This window comes from Carcharodon carcharias, chromosome 31, assembly GCF_017639515.1.
Source record: "Carcharodon carcharias isolate sCarCar2 chromosome 31, sCarCar2.pri, whole genome shotgun sequence".
Taxonomy (NCBI): domain Eukaryota; kingdom Metazoa; phylum Chordata; class Chondrichthyes; order Lamniformes; family Lamnidae; genus Carcharodon; species Carcharodon carcharias.
Genome location: NC_054497.1, coordinates 11,840,560 through 11,860,869, shown reverse-complemented (window position 1 = coordinate 11,860,869; position 20,310 = coordinate 11,840,560). Strand labels below are relative to the sequence as shown.

Genomic DNA, 20,310 nt, shown 5'->3' with positions numbered 1-20,310 from the left:
GAACCCATGCTGTTGGCATTATTCCGAACCATGTGCTAGCCAACCTAGCTAACCGGCCCCTATTTAAAACGTAAAGAAAGAAAAGCTTATAGAAATTAAATTTGACAGTCTAGTGAGGCACGGATCACAGCGATCGGTCTTGAGGTGTGAGAGAGGTAACAGGTCCTGAACAGACAAAAAAAACGGAAACACCCATTAAATCCATACAGCCAGCTCCTTTTCTGTAAAGTTATTTATTACTTAATATCGACAGTCTTGCTCCTGGGACAAACATTTCCCTCCAGTTCGCATTTCTTTACCAACCTGGACATTCAGTGTAAAATATTTTGATACTCAACCCTGCCCATGAGGGAGGGAGGTTACAGAGAGAGACCCGGCGTTCTCACAGTCAAACCCCTTCATGGAAGGGTGTGTTTATTCACCAGGTACTCGCCCATGCCGCTCATCTGCCCCTTGCTCAACTTCTTGAGGGTTGTGATGTGATCTCCCAGCTTCTTCATGATTTCCACGCCGCTGGTCAAGAAATTGGATTCGAGGAAACCACACATCTGGAAAACAAGTTGTAAGTTAACTATCAGTGATGGAGTCCATGACTCAGTATCTGTCAGTTATGGAGTCTGTTTTCCAGTGGGTATTTGCTCATCGGACCCGGGGTCAGGTGGTCCATGTTCGGGCACCATCTCGAAAGCATTAGCTCGCAGGCCTTGGGGTTAGAAAACCGGTTTTTAACAGGAGCTCTGCCTGTAAGTTCACTGCCTCAGGTTCCAACCTTCCACAGACTACCCTCAACCGCTTGGGGACGGGCCAGAGAAGGTGTGGTCACTTGCTCCGCAAGTGGAACATGAGGAACAGCTCAAGTTGTGAGTGTGGCCGTCTCAAGTCAGGCTGTCGCCCACATACTGAACTCCTGACTGAGAGATCCACTCCTGGTGGCACCGCACCATTCACACCGCAAAAGCTGGAAGCCGTTAAATAGATTGTTAACCCTGACATCGAGCTATAACTGCTTCATAAGCCATAGAAAATATATATAGTAATGGAAACTATATGTCAGTATCCGGTCAGTGATGTTGTTGCGGTTAGTGGGAGTTTGCTGTGCACATATTGGCTACCACATTAGCCTCCACAACAGCAGTGACCACAGTTCAAAAGTACTTTGGTACTTTGAGGCTCATGAGCCCTAGATGCCTAAAGGGACAGGTTAGAATTTTTTTCACATCAAGTCGTGATAGAATATGGAATAAGTTAGCTTAACTGCCTTTTGAAGCTGATTTGATCAATGTTAAAGAGGTAGTTAGAGAAGAATGTCAATTCACCAAGGCTCCTTAGGCAGCACCTTCCAAACCCACAACCACTACCATCTAGAAGGACAAGGGCAGCAGACACATGGGAACACCGCCACCTCCAAGTTCCCCTCCAAGTCACTCATCACCCTGAATTGGAACTATATCGCCATTCCTTCACTGTCACTGGGTCAAAATCCTGGAACCCCCTCTCTAACAGCACGGTGGGTGTACCTACACCACATGGACTGCAGCGGCTCAAGAAGGCAGCTCACCCACCACCTTCTCAAGGGGCAACTAGGGTTGGGCAACAAATGCTGGTCCAACATACTGTGAAAGAATTTTAAAAAAAGAGTGGGGTGTGCTGAACATGTGAAAGGGGCCAAATAAAAGCAACTTAATTCCTCTTTCTCTTGACAAGCTCAAATATAGTTAATAAATTTTATTTGCCATCGGCAGTGATCTCCCATCTGAGAGTCACAGTCTGTCATGTGATAGTTCCTGGACGACCTTCCACTCTCTCTGGTTAGAGGTTAATGGTGGTAATGCTATCCCAGCATTCCCAGTGGCAGGGAAAGCATTCTAGAGACAGCATAGAGAAAACTACCTGAGGGTCCTGCTTATCGGAAGCCAGGTGATGCAGGTCTAGGAGAGACTCGTTGATGATTTTCTGTAATTCGAGTGCGTACTGAGTGGCTTCCAGCCCGTTCCTCCACTCTTGCCTTTCCGGTTTCTGTGGAAGTAAAAGGCTCGGACTGAGATCTCGCTCTGCGGCATTCTAGCCCCTCTTGTCAGTGCAACCGTGGGCTAGATTCGAGTGGGGCGAGGGAGGCGCAACGGGAAGCGTGTGGTCTGCTTGCTCCCACATCCACTGTCACAGCTCGGTGAGCCAGGCAGCAGACGGCCAATTAGCGTCTGCCCGGTGTGTGATGTGCCACGCGGTCTGCACTGGGAGGGAGGGAGCTCCGCGGCCAATCGGGTGCCTAGGCAGGGATGTCAGGCAGGAGGGTGGTTAGGCCATGAAGCCGGGCGTTAAGGCCCCCTGCCCTCTCACTCTCTCCTTATCTGTGACGGCCTAAAGACGGTGAAAAAATAAACACGGCGAACATCCAAGTGCTGCCCACCTTCATTGGGGGCAGGATTTTAGGATTGCCAGGCAAGGGCAGGGGTGGAGGGCGGAGGGTGGAGGGTGGAGGGTGGAGGACGGAGGGTGGAGGGTGGAGGGTGGAGGGTGGAGGGCGGAGGACGGAGGGTGGAGGGCGGAGGGTGGAGGGTGGAGGGTGGAGGACGGAGGGTGGAGGGTGGAGGGCGGAGAGCGGAGGGTGGAGGGCGGAGAGTGGAGGGTGGAGCTCGGAGGGTGGAGGGTGGAGGGCGGAGGGCGGAGGGTGGAGGGTGGAGGGCAGAGGGTGGAGGGTGGAGGGTGGAGGACGGAGGGTGAAGGGTGCAGGGCGGAGAGTGGAGGGTGTAGGGCGAAGGGCTGAGGGTGGAGGGCGGAGGGCGGAGGGTGGAGGGTGTAGGGCAGAGGGCGGAGAGTGGAGGGTAGGGTGGAGGGCGGAGAGGGGAGGGTGTAGGGCGGAGGGTGGAGGGCAGAGGGTGGAGGGTGAGGGTGGGGGTGGGGGTGAGGGTGGGGGTGGGGGTGGGGGTGAGGGTGGGAGTGGGGGTGAGGGTGGGGGTGGGGGTGGGGGTGGGGGTGAGGGTGAGGGTGGGGGTGGGGGTGAGGGTGAGGGTGAGGGTGGGAGTGGGGGTGAAGGTGGGGGTGGGGGTGAGGGTGGAGGGTGGAGGGTGGGGGTGAGGGTGGGGGTGGGGGTGAGGGTGAGGGTGAGGGTGGGGGTGGGGGTGGAGGGTGGAGGGTGGAGGGCTGGAGGGCGGAGGGTGGGGGTGAGGGTGGGGGTGGGGGTGAGGGTGAGGGTGGGGGTGAGGGTGGGGGGTCGGGGTGAGGGTGGGGGTGGGGGTGGGGGTGGAGGGTGGAGGGCGGAGGGCGGAGGGCGGAGGGTGGGGGTGAGGGTGGGGGTGGGGGTGAGGGTGAGGGTGGGGGTGAGGGTGGGGGGTCGGGGTGAGGGTGGGGGTGGGGGTGAGGGTGGAGGGTGGAGGGTGGGGGTGGGGGTGGGGGTGAGGGTGGGGGTGGGGGTGGGAGTGAGGGTGGGGGGTCGGGGTGAGGGTGGAGGGTGGAGGGTGGGGGTGGGGGTGGGGGTGGAGGGTGGGGGTGAGGGTGGGTGTGGGGGTGGTGGTGAGGGTGGGTGTGGGGGTGGGGGTGAGGGTGGGGGTTGGGGTGGGGTTGGGTGGTGAGGGTGGGTGTGGGGGTGGGGGTGAGGGTGGGGGTTGGGGTGGGGGTGGGGGTGGGGGTGAGGGTGGGAGTGGGGGTGGGGGTGGAGGGTGGGGGTGGGGGTGAAGGTGGGAGTGGGGGTGGAGGGTGGGGGTGGAGGGTGGGGGTGGGGGTGAGGGTGGGGGTGGGGGTGGGGGTGAGGGTTGGGGGTGGGGGTGAGGGTGGGGGTGGGGGTGAGGGTGGAGGGTGGAGGGTGGGGGTGGGGGTGGGGGTGAGGGTTGGGGGTGGGGGTGAGGGTGGGGGTGGGGGTGAGGGTTGGGGGTGGGGGTGGGGGTGAGGGTGGGGGTGAGGGTTGGGGGTGGGGTTGAGGGTGGGGGTGAGGGTTGGGGGTGGGGGTGGGGGTGGGGGTGGGGGTGAGGGTGGAGGTGAGGGTGAGGGTGGGGGTGGGGGTGAGGGTGGAGGTGAGGGTGAGGGTGGGGGTGGGGGTGGGGGTGAGGGTGGGGGTGGAGGTGAGGGTGGGGGTGGGGTGAGGGTGGGGGTGGGGGTGGGGGTGAGGGTGGGGGTGGGGTGAGGGTGGGGGTGGGGGTGGGGGTGAGGGTGGGGGGTGGGGTGAGGGTGGGGGTGGGGGTGAGGGTGGGGGTGGGGTGAGGGTGGGGGTGGGGGTGGGGGTGAGGGTGGGGGTGGGGGTGGGGGTGGGGTGAGGGTGGGGGTGGGGGTGGGGGTGAGGGTGGGGGTGGGGTGAGGGTGGGGGTGGGGGTGGGGGTGAGGGTGGGGGTGGGGGTGGGGGTGAGGGTTGGGGGTGGGGGTGGGGGTGGGGGTGAGGGTTGGGGGTGGGGGTGAGGGTGGGGGTGGGGGTGGGGGTGAGGGTGGGGGTGGGGGTGGGGGTGAGGGTGGGGGTGAGGGTGGGGGTGGGGGTGAGGGTGGGGGTGGGGGTGGGGGTGAGGGTGAGGGTGGGGGTGGGGGTGGGGTGGGGGTGAGGTTGGGGGTGAGGGTGGGGGTGAGGGTGGGGGTGGGGGTGGGGCTGGGGATGAGGGTGGGGGTGGAGGTGGGGGTGGGTGTGGGGTTGAGGGTGAGGGTGGGGGTGGGGGTGAGGTTTGGGGTGGGGGTGGGGGTGAGGGTGGGAGTGGGGGTGGGGGTGAGGGTGGGGGTGGGGGTGGGGGTGGGGGTGAGGGTGGGAGTGGGGGTGGGGGTGAGGGTGGGAGTGGGGGTGGGGGGTGGGGGTGGGGGTGAGGGTGGGAGTGGGGGTGGGGGTGGAGGGTGGGGGTGGGGGTGAGGGTGAGGGTGCGGGTGGGGGTGAGGGTGAGGGTGGGGGTGGGGTGAGGGTGGGGGTGAGGGTGGGGGTGAGGGTGAGGGTGAGGGTGGGGGTGGGGGGTGAGGGTGAGGGTGGGGGTGGGGTGAGGGTGGGGGTGAGGGTGGGGGTGGGGTGAGGGTGGGGGTGGGGGTGGGGGTGATGGTGGGGGTGGGGTGAGGGTGGGGGTGGGGGTGGGGGTGAGGGTGGGGGTGGGGGTGGGGTGAGGGTGGCGGTGGGGGTGAGGGTGGGGGTGGGGTGAGGGTGGGGGTGGGGGTGGGGGTGAGGCTGGGGGTGGGGGTGGGGGTGGGGTGAGGGTGGGGGTGGGGGTGGGGGTGAGGGTGGGGGTGGGGTGAGGGTGGGGGTGGGGGTGGGGGTGAGGGTGGGGGTGGGGGTGGGGTGAGGGTGGGGGTGGGGTGAGGGTGGGGGTGGGGGTGAGGGTTGGGGGTGGGGGTGAGGGTGGGGGTGGGGGTGGGGGTGGGGGTGAGGGTGGGGGTGGGGGTGGGGGTGAGGGTGGGGGTGAGGGTGGGGGTGGGGGTGAGGGTGGGGGTGGGGGTGGGGGTGAGGGTGAGGGTGAGGGTGGGGGTGGGGGTGGGGGTGAGGGTGGGGGTGGGGGTGGGGGTGGGGGTGGGGGTGAGGGTGGGGGTGAGTGTTGGGGGTGGGGGTGAGGGTGAGGGTGGGGGTGGGGTGAGGGTGGGGGTGAGGGTGGGGGTGAGGGTGGGGCTGGGGGTGGGGGTGAGGGTTGGGGGTGGGGGTGAGGGTGGGGGTGGGGTGAGGGTGGGGGTGAGGGTGGGGGTGGGGGTGAGGGTGAGGGTGAGGGTGGGGGTGGGGTGAGGGTGGGGGTGAAGGTGAGGGTGGGGGTGAGGGTGGGGGTGGACGCTGATGTCAGTGCGGGTGCCGGTGTGGGATGGGGGGGTGGGGGGGGTGGGTGGGAATGTGGAATGAAAGCTCCCTCAGGGAAGCTGCAGCGTTTTAAACCAATAAAAGCTTTTAAAATTCCGGAAAAAACGTCCACATGTCGGACTCACCCACATTAACCAGCAGATTTGAAACATTCTGGCCAAACGCTATTTTCTTTTTTACATTTAACGACAGAAACCTGAAAAATCCCGCGCGCCGAGCAGGAAGTCCTGTCCCAGCAGCTTCTGCTGCCCCATGTGGCCATGGTCCTGTTGGTGGGCCTTCTCCCCCGGACCCTGTGTCACCTCCTCCAACCCACTCCAAATCACTCCCAACGTTCTCCCCCTGTCGGAATATCAAACGGTGGAGTGGGCAGCGAGGAGACGCAGTCACAACTGGGTCCTTTCACCTAGCACCTTTCACGCAGGTAGGCGCGTCACGGGAGCAACCATCAAACAAAACGTTGACGCGTGAGGAGATGTTGGGACAGGCGACCGACAACCGGGTCAAAGACGTGGCTTTTAAGAAATGTTCCAAGGGGGAAGAGAGAGAGGGAGAGAGGGAGGGGTTTGGGAAGGGAATTCCAGAGTTTGCAGCCGAGGCTGCCGATGGTGAAATGATGAAATTCGGGTAGATTCGCAGAGAGACCTTGGAGGCTGGTCCAACTGAAGGTTACAGAGGGGTCGGGGGGCTGTGGGGGCGGGGGGGGGCGGTGGTGGGGAGGTGAGGGGCGGTGGGGGGCGTGACCATGGGAGGTTTTGAAAAGTAGGCTGACAGTTTTCAAATCGAGGCCGCTTTCATTGGTCAAGCCCCCATTAGAAGGTGTTAGTGCACACACACACACACACACACACACACACAAACACACACCCACACAACCGAGTCATTTGCTACTGAATTCCCCTTCTCCATCCCAGGGGCACGGAAAATATTTGCATTATTTCTGTCAGTGCTCTGGCTGAGATCCTCTGTCTCGGCACAAACATAGGGGAAGTACAATAAGGAAGAATTCAAAGGTGGACGCATGCTAATGACATGCAGAATTAAACCACAAGGAAGCAAATCTGGGCCCCATGAAAACCTAAAGGTGAATGTCTAATCTATGCACTGTTATGGGAGGAGACAGCAACATAGCTATCGTATGCTGTCAGACATGGCTTCATGGGTACCTGTCAAGCCTATGTGTCAGACAGCTGTGGAGTCAAATCCCACTTCAGAGATTGGAGTATGTAATCTAGGCTGACGCTCCCAGTGCAGCACTGAAGGAGTGCTGGGCAGTTGGAGGTGCTGCCTTTCAAATGAAGTAGTGAGTTGCAAATAATCCTGCGTTACAATTCAAAGGAGAGCAGGGGAGTTCTCCTGGGTGCTCCTGCCAAAAATTTATCCCTCAATCAACATCACAAAAGCAGATTGTGACAACAACTACTTATATTTAAATAGCACCTTCAATGTAATGAAACTCCCAAGGTGCTTCACAGGAGCATTATAATATAAAGTGTGACACCGAGACATATAGGGAGATATTAGTTCAGATGGTCAAGAGTCTGGCCAAAGAGTTAGGTTTTAAGGAGTGTCTTAAAGGAGGAAATAGAGGCGGAGAGGCAGTGAGGTGTAGGGAGGGAATTCCAGAGCTCAGGACCCAGGCAGCTGAAGGCACAGCCTCCAATGGTGGAGCAATTAAAATCGGGGATGCTCAAGAGGCCAGAATTGGACGAGTGTGGTTACATCTCAGAGGGTCGTGAGGGTGGGGGAGGTTCCAGAGGGACAAAGGTAGCGAGGGACAAAGCCGTGGAGGGACTCGAAAACAAGGATGAGATTTTTAAAATCAAAGTGATGCTTGACTGGTTGACTGGGTGTCAGTGTGGATTAGCGAGGGCCAGGGTGATGGGTGAACGGGATTTGGTTTGAATTAGGACACCGGCGTTTTGGTGACCTGAAGTTTAACTGGTCATCACATTGGCTGCTTGTGGGAGCTTGCTGTGCACAAATCGGCTGCCGCCTTTCCTACGCCACAACAGTCATTACACTTCAAAAGTAATTCATTAGCTGTAAAGTGCTTTGGGACGTTCTGAGGTTGCAAAAGGTGCTAGTTAAATGCAAGGCTTTCTTTCAGTATTTAACCCTCAACCAACACCTAAACAGATGATAACCACATTATCCCATTGCTATTTGTGGGAGCTTGCTGTGTGCAAATTGGCAGCTGTGTTTCCGACAGTGCAACATTGGCTATGCTTCAAAAGAACTTAATTGGCTGTAAAGTGCTTTGGGGTGGATATGATTGAACGGTTCCTTTGCAAAATTAACAGTCCATTGCTACCTAGTGGTGAGTACAGTGAACTGTAGGACTCAAGACAATTACTCAATAACCTGGGCTAGTGTTGCTCAATGGAAATTTCTGGCTAGCTGCACAACACAGTCCAATGTACTTCACATGTGTATGATTACACAAACATCTGTCACCACTCGGCAAACCAAGGAAGTGAAACACTCAACATTCAAAGAAGCCTTGCCAACTCTTGCACTTTGTGCACCAATAGACGCAAACAAAGGTTAAAGTTCATCTGTGCCATGTGATTATCGGTATGAGATCATGCGACCAACAACAGTGTCTACAACTCATCGTTTATTTAGTAGTCAGAAATGCAAATAGCTCAGTCTGGATTCACAGTTAGTCACATATGAATAGTGACTAACACATTGGACAATGCGGGTGTAGGAGTAAAGGGGCTGCATCTCCATAAAATCTGAAATAGCTTCTAGTTAACAACTGTATCTGCACAAAAAATAGACTTGCATTTATAAAGTGATTTTCACGACAACCGGACATCTCAACTTGCTTTTGCCAATGAGGCACTTTTGAAGTTTACGACGGTTGTAATGTACTGATGTTAATCCAGCTCCCCATTACTGTTACACAGTAAATCCTCCCACACAGTGACTGCATTGCTGACTATACTTATGTTCATCCAGCACACAAAAAGGAACTTAATTCTCATCAGAAAGACAAAAATACCTGGAAAAACTCAGCAGGTCTAACAGCATCTGCGGAGAGGAATATAGTTAATGTATCGAGTCCGTATGACCCTTCAACAAAACCTGTTAACGTTTCAAGTCCGGATGACTCTTCAATAGGACCTGTTCTGTTGAAGAGTCATTCAGACTCGAAATGTTAACTGTGTTCCTCTCCGCAGATGTTGTCAGACCTGCTGAGTTTTTCCAGGTATTTTTGTTTTAGTTTTGGATTTCCAGCATGCGCAGTTTTTTGCTTTTAACTTAATTCTCATCCTTTGTTTTCAAATCCCTCTTGCTCCTCTCCCCTCCCTATCTCTGTAATCTCCTCCAGGTCTACAACCCTCCAAGATATCTATACTCCTCTAATTCTGGCCTCTTGCACATCCCCAATTTCAATCATGTCATCGTTGGCAGCTGTGCCTTCAGCTCGGGACCTAAGCTCTGGAATTGCCCCTCTCTCCTCCTTTAAGAAGCTTCTTAAAAACCAACTCTCTGACCGAGCTTTTGATCACTGTACTAATATGGTTTTATTTAGTCTGTAATGTATCTTTAAGAATAATACTTGTTAGGCAAGATCACATGATCTGTAGTAACCAATAGGAGAGTAACGCGGGCTACCTCAGCAGTAAGTGTAGAGGTAGAGTCGGAGTTAAAAGCACACACGTAGTTGCTGCTGAGCAAATTGTAAATAAACTTAATGTTTCCACCCAAGAAGTGTCTGCAGATCAACTCTATCATTAATGGCACAACCTGGCCACCTACAACAAACTAGCGATGAGGATAAAACAGGATTGAACAGAAGAAATCAAGTTAGAAAGAAATCGGCACTGTACCTTGCCCAGTGATTGTTAGTAGCAAACTTTGTTAGAATTGAAGAAGTTATCCTCTCTCAAAATGCCACAATTTGGGAGAATTGATCCTTTTGAACCTGCCACAGGCGATTGGTCTCAATACATGGAATGCCTCACATTCTTTTTTCAAGCGAACAAGGTTATGGGGGAAGAGAAGAGACGAATGATTCTCTTGAGTACTTGTGGGAACAAAACCCACAGCTTGATTTGAAGTTTGATGGCACCCAGTGCCCTGATTCGAAAAATTTCGATGAATTGGTGGACCTTGTGAAGGATCATTTTCAACCAAAGCCCTCAGTCACAATGCAGAGGTTCAGGGTTTAATTTGTGAAATAGAGTGCCGGGTGAGACAATTGCATGTTATGTGGAAAATCTGAAGCAGCTAATGGAACATTGTGAGTTCAGTACGACTCTGAACAACATGCTCAGAGATCATTTAGTGAGGAGGATAGCCGTAAACTGCAGGAGGATATCAACGGACTGGTCAGGTGGGCAGAGCAGTGGCAAATGGAATTCAACATGGAAAAGTGTGAGGTAATGCACTGTTGGAGGGATAACAAGGCAAGGGATTACACTATGAATGGTAGGACCCTGGAAAGTACAGAAGATCAGAGGGACCTTGGTGTGCATATCCAGAGATTCCTGAATGTAGCCGGGCAGATAGGTTAAGGTAGTTAAGAGGTCATATGGGATACTTGCCTTTATTAGCTGAGATATAGAATACAAGAGCAGGGAGGTTATGCTGGAACAGTATAAAACACTGGTTAGGCCACAACTCGCATATTGCGTGCAGTTCTGGTCACCACATTATAGGAAGGATGTGATTGCACTGGAGAGGGTGCAGAGGAGATTCACCAGGATGCTGCCTGGGCTGGAGGGTCTGAGCTATAAGGATAGGTTGAATAGGCTGGGGTTGTTTTCCTTGCAGCAGCGAAGGTTGAGAGGGGACCTTTTAGCGATTGGCAGTTTAAAAAAATCGAATGCAGTGTAAGGAAAGATTGAAGCAGGTTTTTAAACAAAAGAAGAAGCCCAATGAAATCTACAATGTAGAAGAGCCTGAAACAACAAATTCAGACATTTACTCATTGTTCAATCTGAAAGTTGGAAAGACAGAACCAATATTTGTCACAGTGAAAGTAATTGGCAAATCTGTTAAAATGGAAGTGGACACCAGAGTTTCCACTACAGTAATTGGGGAACATACCTTCAGATATTTAAATAATGGTGAACATCAATTAAGTTTAGAAGAAACAGACACCAGACTAAAAACATATACAGGTGAAGACATTCAAGTAAAAGGCATAAGGAGAGTAACTGTCCATTATGGAAGCCAATCCGCAAAGCCACCCTTGATGGTGGGAGCAGGTGAATGGCCGAGCCCCCTGGGGTGAAATTGGTTAAAGGGGATTAAGTTAGAATGGGTTAAATTTTCCAGTTGAGAGCAAGTGGACTATCAGAGCTACTTAGGAAGTATGCCCATCGTCTTTAAGGACGAACTGGGGAAAATCCAGGGCCTGCCGGCTAAGATTCATGTGGATCCGGAAGCAACTCCTCGCTTCATGAAGGCGAGACCAGTGCCATACACACTGCAAGAAAAAGTCAACATTGAACTGAACAGACTGGAGAAACTGGGTGTTATACAACCTAAGATAAAAACAAAAAAACTGTGGATGCTGGAAATCCAAAACAAAAACAGAATTACCTGGAAAAACTCAGCAGGTCTGGCAGCATCGGCGGAGAAGAAAAGAGTTGACGTTTTGAGTCCTCATGACCCTTTGACCGAACAGTTCTGTTGAAGGGTCATGAGGACTCGAAACGTCAACTCTTTTCTTCTCCGCCGATGCTGCCAGGCCTGCTGAGTTTTTCCAGGTAATTCTGTTTTTGTTATACAACCTGACCAAAGCGTTCGAATTTGTGCAGACTACAAACTGATGGTTAATAAAGTGGCTAAGCTAGACAGGCACTCCATTCCAAGAGTTGAAGACCTGTATGCCAAGCTGGCAGGAGAGACAATGTACACAGAGCTTGACATGAGTCATGCTTATCTAGAATTGGATAATGCCTCCTGGAAATTTGTCACAATTAATACCCATAAAGGGTTGTACCAATATACACAATTGCCTTTCAGTGTCTCCTCAGCTTGCGCCATCTTTCAGAGAACAATGGAAAGCTTACTTACAGCCCCAGGCTGTAGTCTATTTAGACGATGTATTGGTGACAGGATTCACTGAAAAAGAGCATTTGGCAAACTTAGAAGTAGTCTTAAAACGTTCCTTGAAAGTTGGAGTGTGCTTAAGAAAAGAAAAGTGCACATTCTAAGCGAGGGAGATAATCTATTTGGGTCACCAGATAGATTCACAGGGCCTCCACCCAGTTGAGGAGAAAATGAGAGCCATAAGAGAGACACCTGCTCCAAAGAATGCCTGAGAGCTCAAATCATTCCTGGGAATAAACAACTATTATAGGTGGTTCTTGCCCAATTTGTCTACAGTGCTGGCCCCACTGCATTCTCTACTCAAAAAGAGCAAACATTGGTCTTGGGAGGTGCCCCAGAAAGAAGCTTTCATAAAGGTGAAACAATTGTTGCACTTGTCCAATCTATTAGTGCATTATGACCAAACAAAAGAATTGGTGCTGACATGTGACACATCTCCCTAAGGAGTGGGAGCAATGCTCTCTCATCGGAATGGCCAGTAGGTTACGTATCAAGAACGCTCACCACAGTGGAACAGGGATGCTCACAGATAGACAAAGAAGACCTGTCCATCATCTTTGGTGTCAAGAAATTTCACCAGTACATACACGGCCACCATTTTAAAATCAGTTCAGACCATAAACCATCGCTGGGATTGTTTAGTCAGGACAAGGCTACACCACCCATAGTGTCATTAAGAATACAAGGATGGGCTTTAATTCTGACAGCATATGAATACACGTTTGTACACAGGCCTGGCAATCAAATCGCAAACGCTGATGCCCTCAGTCATTTGCCTTTACAAGAAAATGATGAGCATGTCCCAGTTCCACAGGAACTTGTTTTACTGTTAAATTTCTTAGATTCCTTGCCAGTATGTGCTCGACAGATCAGAGACTGGAGAAGTTGGGACCCAATCTTACCTCAAGTACAAGAACAAGTGCTACATGGTTGGTCACAGGAGCTCGTATCTGATGAAATGAATCTGTACTTCAACAGAAGACATGAAATAACCAGCCAGGATGGTATCTTATTGTGGGGAGCACGACTGATAGTTAGTCCAAAGGGAAGGGAAGCACTTATAACTACACAGTGCCCATCCAAGAATTTCTCAAATGAAGACCATAGCACACAGCTATCTATGGTGGCCTGGGATGGATGGCGAAATAGAGAGTTTAGTAAAGCAATGTCAGCAACTGCAAAAGTTGCCAGTGACAGCTCCATTACACCCATGTGAGTGGCCAGGTAGACCCTGGGTGCAGTTATACATTGACTATTTTGGAGTTACACATTGATTATGTTGGACCTTTCCTGAGAGCAATGCTTCTGCACATTGTCAATGCCCATTTAATGAAGTGAAGTCACCAATGTCAGCAGTTGAGTTTTTCCATTCACGGACTATGTCATGGAGCTACTAATGTGGTTAATATTATTGGAAAATATTTTTCTTTTAAAATAGAGTTTAGTCTGTGGGTGTGTCTCAATTGGATTAAAGCCAGCCTGTCTGGGTGCTTTGATGTGGACTAGTTTTGAGGTGTAAGAGAGGTAGATTGCATTTGCATTTTGTTGAACAGAGCGTTCAAGAAGGGGAGTGAATTCTGACACAGAGCTAGCAGAGATCAAGCAATGTACCAAAATTGGTACTATGAAAGGGGTTTTATTGTTAGAAAAGGTGGAGTCTAAAGGAGCTGGTAATACAATGAGAATTTACATTCAATGAGATGTGCTAGGTACAAGGGCAGAGACAATGTAAAGTCAAAGCAGCTGTAATCCTACAACTGTCACTACAGGAACCAAAGTGAAAGGAACCTCATTTTGAATTTGTAAGGTGAAAATGCTTTGTCTGGTGTCTGCTGAAAGTCTATGGGTTGCTATTATCTTAGTGGAGATTAGTTTGAGAATTTGTTAAAAGTTATGATAGTAGTAATTTGCAACCATGTGTATATATTTAACTTGTATAAATTAATAAATGTCTCATGTATTTTGATATAAAAATTCCCGAGAACTGGTGGTCTGATTCCTGAATTTAGAGCTGCATCTCAAACATACAAAAATGAAAATATACGTTATGACAGTTGGGATTTTTAAATAACTCAGATTTACCAACTGCTGGGTCATAATAGACTACCAGAAGTAGTCGTTTCCGATAATGGCACGGCATTTACGAGTGCTGAGTTTCAACAGTTTATCAGCCTCGCGTGAAAACTGCACCATACCTTCCTCAAACAGACTGTCCGAAAGGGCGGTTCAAACATTCAAGGCAGGCTTGAAAAGCTAACTGGTGAGTACTTGGCAACCAAGCGAGCACACTTTTTTTTTTCATTACAGGACTACCCCTCAACAACAGGTGTCACACCTGCGGAGTTATTATTGAAATGCTGTCTCAGGACAATATTGAGCTTAATAATGCCGAATTTAGAGGGGAAGGTGGAAAGGAGTCAGGGACGCCAGAAAACTAGACATGACTGGCATAGCTGCGAGAGGAAATTTACCATGGGAGAGCCGGTATACGTGAAAAATTTCAGGGAAGGACCAAAGTGGTTATCGGGTGAAATAAATGCAGTGACTGGACCTCTATCTTACCACGTGGAGATGGAAGGCTGGATCATCCATAAACATGTGGACCATTTAAGTAAGAGAGAGATATGGTTCCACCAGCGATCATGACCGGGTCTGCGTTTTCCCTTGAGGATAATCAACCCAGGACTAACATGTCTGATGTTTCTGTAAGAGTTGAGGATATAGAACTGCAAGTGTCCACCGAAGCACCTGATGTTCAGGCAACTCCGGAAAAGGAGGTTCCTGACATAGAATCTGAAGTTGTGGAGCTGCGAAGTTCCACACATACCAGGAAACTACCTGCAAGGCTGAACTTGTAAATTCCTTACCCTGTGTAAATATTATGTTGTCTTGAAAAATATGTACTTGTAAATATATGTATAGCCGAGTTAAAGGGGGAGGAATGTAGTAATTATGGTTTTATTAGAGGTGTAATGTATCTTTAAGAATAATACCTGTTATGCAAGATCACATGATCTGTAGTAACCAATAGGAGAGTAACGGGCTACCTCAGCAGTCAGTATAAAGATAGAGTTGGAGTTGAAAGCACATGTGTAGTTGCTGCTGAGTTTATTGTAAATAAACTTAATGTTTCCGCCCAAGAACTGTCTGCAGATCAACTCTATCATTAATAGCACAACCTGACCACCCTACAACAAACCACTTTTCCTGATATCTCTTTAAGTGGTTCAAATTCTGTTTGATGATTGCTCCTATTTTACCGCTTTAAAGTGGTGTATAAATGAAGGCCATCCTTCTTGTTGTGGCTCATTGTTGAAACAATCTGGAGCGCAATTCGCTGGGTGTAAAAGAAGCGGAAGAAACAGTTGCCTCGTGTCCCATTTAGGCACGATAGAGAAGGGGAGGGAAAGGAGGAAATGTGTGTTCCCATGGTGTCAAAATGTTCAGCTAACCTCGATACTCTCCAGCTGGATTCGACCCCCTCTTTCCTTCTGATATTTGATCAGCTCTTCAGCATGCTTACGTTCGACTTCCGACAACTTGTGGAAAAACTTTGCAAAGTTCTCCAGTGCAACATCATCCCGTTCAAAATAGAAAGACTGAGAAAAAAAAAACACACAATAAACCCTTTCATCAAATCCATCTCCTCGGTCAGGGGTCACCTGCAGCTTTAATAACAAGAAGGGCCACTTTCTAAAATTTAGTCAAAAATCCAATATTTTTTATTAAATACAAGCCACTCGCCATCCTGGCTTGGAATTATATCGCTGTCCTTTCCACTGTCGCTGGGTGAAACTCCCTCCCTAACAGCACTGTGGGTGCACCTACACCACATGGACTGCAGCAGTTTAAGGAGGCAGCTCACCACCACCTTCTCAAGGGCAATTAGGGATGGGCAATAAATGCTGCCCTAGCCAGCAACACCCATGTTCCATAAAAGAATTTAATAAAGGCTATTGGACTGGGAAATAACAGAGCAAAATTGTGACCTGTTGTCACCAGAAATCTGTACACACACTCACATGTACACACATGCAGAGGTATACACACATTGCACATGCAAGCAGACACATATACAAACACAAACATACACACACAATAGACATACACATGCAAACGTGTATTCACATACGTGCACACACATAAATACGTCTGCATGCACAAAGCACACGAGTACACTTGTGCACCATATACATGTTGTTACGACCAGGTGAGGGTGGGGTCAAAGGGCTCCCCTTGTTTGATCACAACAGGTTTGCTTGTTTTCGATTAGGATATCCTTGCCAATTTAGTGTTCTTAACTGTTTATGTGATCATAATAGCATCAATCGGACAGGTTTTCATGAGTTTAACCAAGAAAGAGGTTAGTTTATTTACACTTAAACTAAACTAAGTAAAATAATAAAATACATTCTGACTTCCACACATTCACACACACACACACACACACATACACACACACACACATACACACACACACATACACACACACACACATGCACACACACACGCACACACACACGCACACACACACATACACACACACACATACACACACGCACACACACACATACACACACACACACACACACACACACATACACACACACACACACACACACACACACACACACACACACACACACACACACACACACACAGCCCCAACATGTATGATGCAACTTTGTTAATAAAAACCCCATACTAGCCAGTTTTGTAAAGGGGTCCCAGGGGGGTTGGAGAGGTGTCTGAAGGAGAGACCACCAAAAAAAAATTGAGATCACTAATCTCACCCAGGGAAAATGTTGCGGGGAGAGGTTGTTCACTCACAGCTCACCCCTCGTACTCGATTCTGCCACAAGAGGAGACATCCTCTCCACATTCACTCCCTCAAGAACCCTCGGTATCCTAAAGGTTTTAATCAGAGTACTCTCGATCCTGACATACATATTGGGTGGTGCTTGTGAGTTCAGAGATCTGCCGAGGACTGGGTTAAATCGGTATGTGATGCCCTCAAGCTAAAGTAGCCTGACAACACTCACTACCTTGGCTGATAGATGGAATGGCATCTGCATTTACTAATTAGGAGCAGGGATAGGGCACTCGGCCCCTCGAGCCTGCTCCACCATTCAATACGATCATAGCTGATCTGATTGTAACCTCAACTCCACATTCCCGCACACTCCCGATAACCTTTCACCCCCTTGTATATCAAGAATCTATCTCGCTATGCCTTAGAAATATTCAAAGACTCTGCTTCCACCGCCTTTTGAGGAAGAGAGTTCCAAAGAATCACAACCCTCTGAGAGAAAAATATTCTCCTCATCTCTGTCCTAAATGACTGACCCCTTACTTTAAAACAGTGACCCCCTAGTTCTAGATTCTCCCACAAGAGGAAAATCTTCTCTACATCCACCCCAAGACCCCTCAGGATCTTAAAGGTTTCAAACAAGTCGCTTTTTACTCTTCTAAACCCTAGCCGATACAAGCCTAGTCTGTCCAACCTTTCCTCATGAGACAACCTGCCCATTCCAGGTATTAGTCTAGTAAACCTCCTCTGAACTGCTATTAATGTATTTACATCTTTCCTTAAATAAGGAGACCAATCCTGTACACAGTACTACAGGTGTGGTCTCACCAGTGCCCTATATAACTGAAGCACAAGCTCCCTACTTATGTAATCAATTCCCCTCACAATAAATGATAACAATCGATTAACTTTCCTAATTACCTGCTGTATCTGCATACTAACCTTTTGTGACTGATGCACTCAAACACCCTGATCCCTCTGAATCTCAGAGCTCTGCAATCTCTCACCATTTAGATAAGATGCCTCTTTTTTATTCTTCCTGCCGAAATGGACAATTTCACATTTGCCCACATTATACTCTATTTGCCAGATCTTTGCCCACTTACTTAGCCTATCTATGTCACTCTGGAGCTTCCTGATGTCCTCTTCACAACTTACCTTCCTACCTATATTTGTGTCATCAGCAAATTTAGCTTTGGTCCCTTCATCCAAATCACTTATCTGAATTGTAAAAAGTTGAAGTCCCAGAACTGATCCCTGTGGCACACCACTCGTCAGATCCCGCCAACCTAGAGAAAGACCCTTTGTTTCCTGTTAGCTAGCCAATCTTCTATCCATGCCAATATATTACCCCCTACACCATGAGCTTTATTTTCCACAATAACATTTGATGTGGCATAGTATCAAATGCCTTCTGAAAATCTAAGTACAGAACATCTACCAATTCCCCTTCATCCACAGCACATGTGACTCCTTCAAAATACTCCAATAAGTTGGTTAAACATGATTTCCCTTTCACAAAACTATGTTAACTCTGCCTGGTTGCCCTGAATTTATCTAAATGCCCTGTTATAATATCTTTAATAGTAGCTGCTAACATTTTCCATATGACAGATGTTAAGCGAACTGGCTTATAAGTTTCCCGCTTTCTGTCTCCCTCTCTTCTTGAATAAAGGAGTCACATTTGCTATTTTCCAATCGAATGGAACCTTCCCTGAATCCAGGAGTTTTGGAAAATTAAAACCAATGCATCTCACTAGCCACTTCTTTCAAGACCCTAGGATGAAGTCCATCAGGATCCGGGGATTTGTCAGTCCGCAGCTCCAACTATTTGCTCTGGTGATACTGATTTTCCCGAGTTCCTCTCTCCCTTCAGTTTCCTGATTTACACCTATTTCTGGGATGTTCTTATATCCTCTATAGTGAAGACCGATGCAAAAATACCTGTTCAATTCACCTGCCATCTCCTTGTTTTCATTATTAATTCGCCAGATTCACTTTCTATAGGACCAATGCTTCACTGTTTTAACTCTTTTCTTATTTAAATATCTGTAGAAACTCTTACTGTCCATCTTTATATTTCTAGCTAGCTTCCTCTCGTACTCTGGGCAGAATTTTATGGCCCTGTTTCGGTGGGGATAATAAATCCCATTTGACTTCAGCAGGAGTGTAAAATCCCACTGTCGTAAAATTCTGCCCTCCAATTTTTCCCTCATTATTAATCTTTTTTTTCATTCTTTGCTGTTCTTTATATACTGTCCAATCTTACCTGCCACCCATCTTTGTGCAATTATATGCTTTTTCTTTAAGTTTGATACTGCCTTTAACTTTTTTAGTTACCACGGATGGAATTGTTGCTTTCTGATTGGAATGTATCTATTCTGTGTATTCTGAAATATCCCTTTAAAAGTCTGCATCTCCGTTGACAATCATTTGCCAGTTCGTTTTAGCTAGCTGTGCATCTGTGCTTTCATGCCCTCATAATTGCCCTTATTTAAATTTAAAATACCAGTCTCTGACCTACTCTTCTCTCCCTCAGATTGAGTGTAAAGTTCAATCATATTATGATCGCTGTCACCTAGTGGTGACTTCACTACGAGGTTATCAATTAACCCTATCTCATTGTACAATACCAGGACTAGTGTAGCCTGCTCTCTGCTTGGCTTCAGGACCTGCTGTTCTAAGAAACTATCCTGAAAACATCCTGTGATCTCCACAACTCTGCTATCTTTGCCCATCTGATGTTTCTAGGCTGCTTGGTGAGCTTGTGGAGTTAAAGCCTCATCACACAAGGAGTCAGTGGCTTAAGACAGAATTCCGATCTTGTACAAGCACGTAACGCGACTACATTACGACAGTGACTACACTTCAAAAAGACTTCAGCGGCTGTAAAGCACTTTGGGACACCCTGAAGCCATGGAAGGTGCTATAGAAATACAACTTTTTCCTTTACACCATTCGTCTCTGTTAACTTAAGACAGCAAAAAAAAAGTTGATATTATCCTGAGAGCAAAATAAATTAGCAGCAATGTTTTACAACATAGAATCACGAGTAGGGGTTAAAAATCTAGAAAATAATGTTTAAAAATTCATGGGACGGTTTGGCATTTTAAAAGGCGGAGCCTCATCAAGGTCACATTCTATTCTGCGTTAAGGTGATAAGAAGTAAGCTTTTACCATGGCAAGGTACACGTATGATGTGTAGTACTCGAGGCCGATGACTTTGTTGATGGCTGTCTCGCTGTCGGGGTGAAAGTTCTGTCTCACCTGAGACTGCATCATTCGCACAATAAGCTCTGCCTGCCACTTCGGTCAGTCACCACAGGAGACTGCCTGAGCTATCAGCAGGGGTGGGGTCAGGGAGTTCAGGACACACTCGGTTTATCATGCACACACAGTAAGGCGGAGGGAGGGTACAGAAGGCTTGGCTTGTTACTGATCGCTGACCTTGGGAGCGACTCCGGCTGGCTTACTGCAGGCGTGAATTGCCACATGGCTTGAAAACCCCTTCTAAGGTGGGAGCATACGGGGTTAAGGGTCACAACAGGAGGCAAATCCCATGGATGCAATGAGGCTGTGTCATTGTCCAGAGAGCAACTACCCCGGGGTAAATGAAGCTGCAACTCAGCAGTTACGCGATGGGAGGTCATTTTCGCGAAAGACAATGGAAATTAAGTTCAGGCCCCAT

At 49.3% G+C, this 20,310-nt stretch overlaps 1 protein-coding gene across 1 annotated transcript; it reads right to left on the bottom strand.

Moving 5' to 3' along the window:
- Positions 1-217: 217 nt before the first annotated feature.
- LOC121271823 (ferritin, lower subunit-like) lies at positions 218-19,962 on the bottom strand. Its single transcript, XM_041178117.1, has 4 exons — positions 19,800-19,962; positions 15,265-15,411; positions 1,891-2,016; positions 218-548 (listed from the first exon to the last, which is right to left on the bottom strand). Exons 1-4 carry the CDS (start codon positions 19,902-19,904, stop codon positions 399-401), a joined length of 528 nt encoding a protein of 175 aa, XP_041034051.1. The 5' UTR covers positions 19,905-19,962; the 3' UTR covers positions 218-398.
- Between the last annotated feature and the right edge of the window lie 348 nt (positions 19,963-20,310).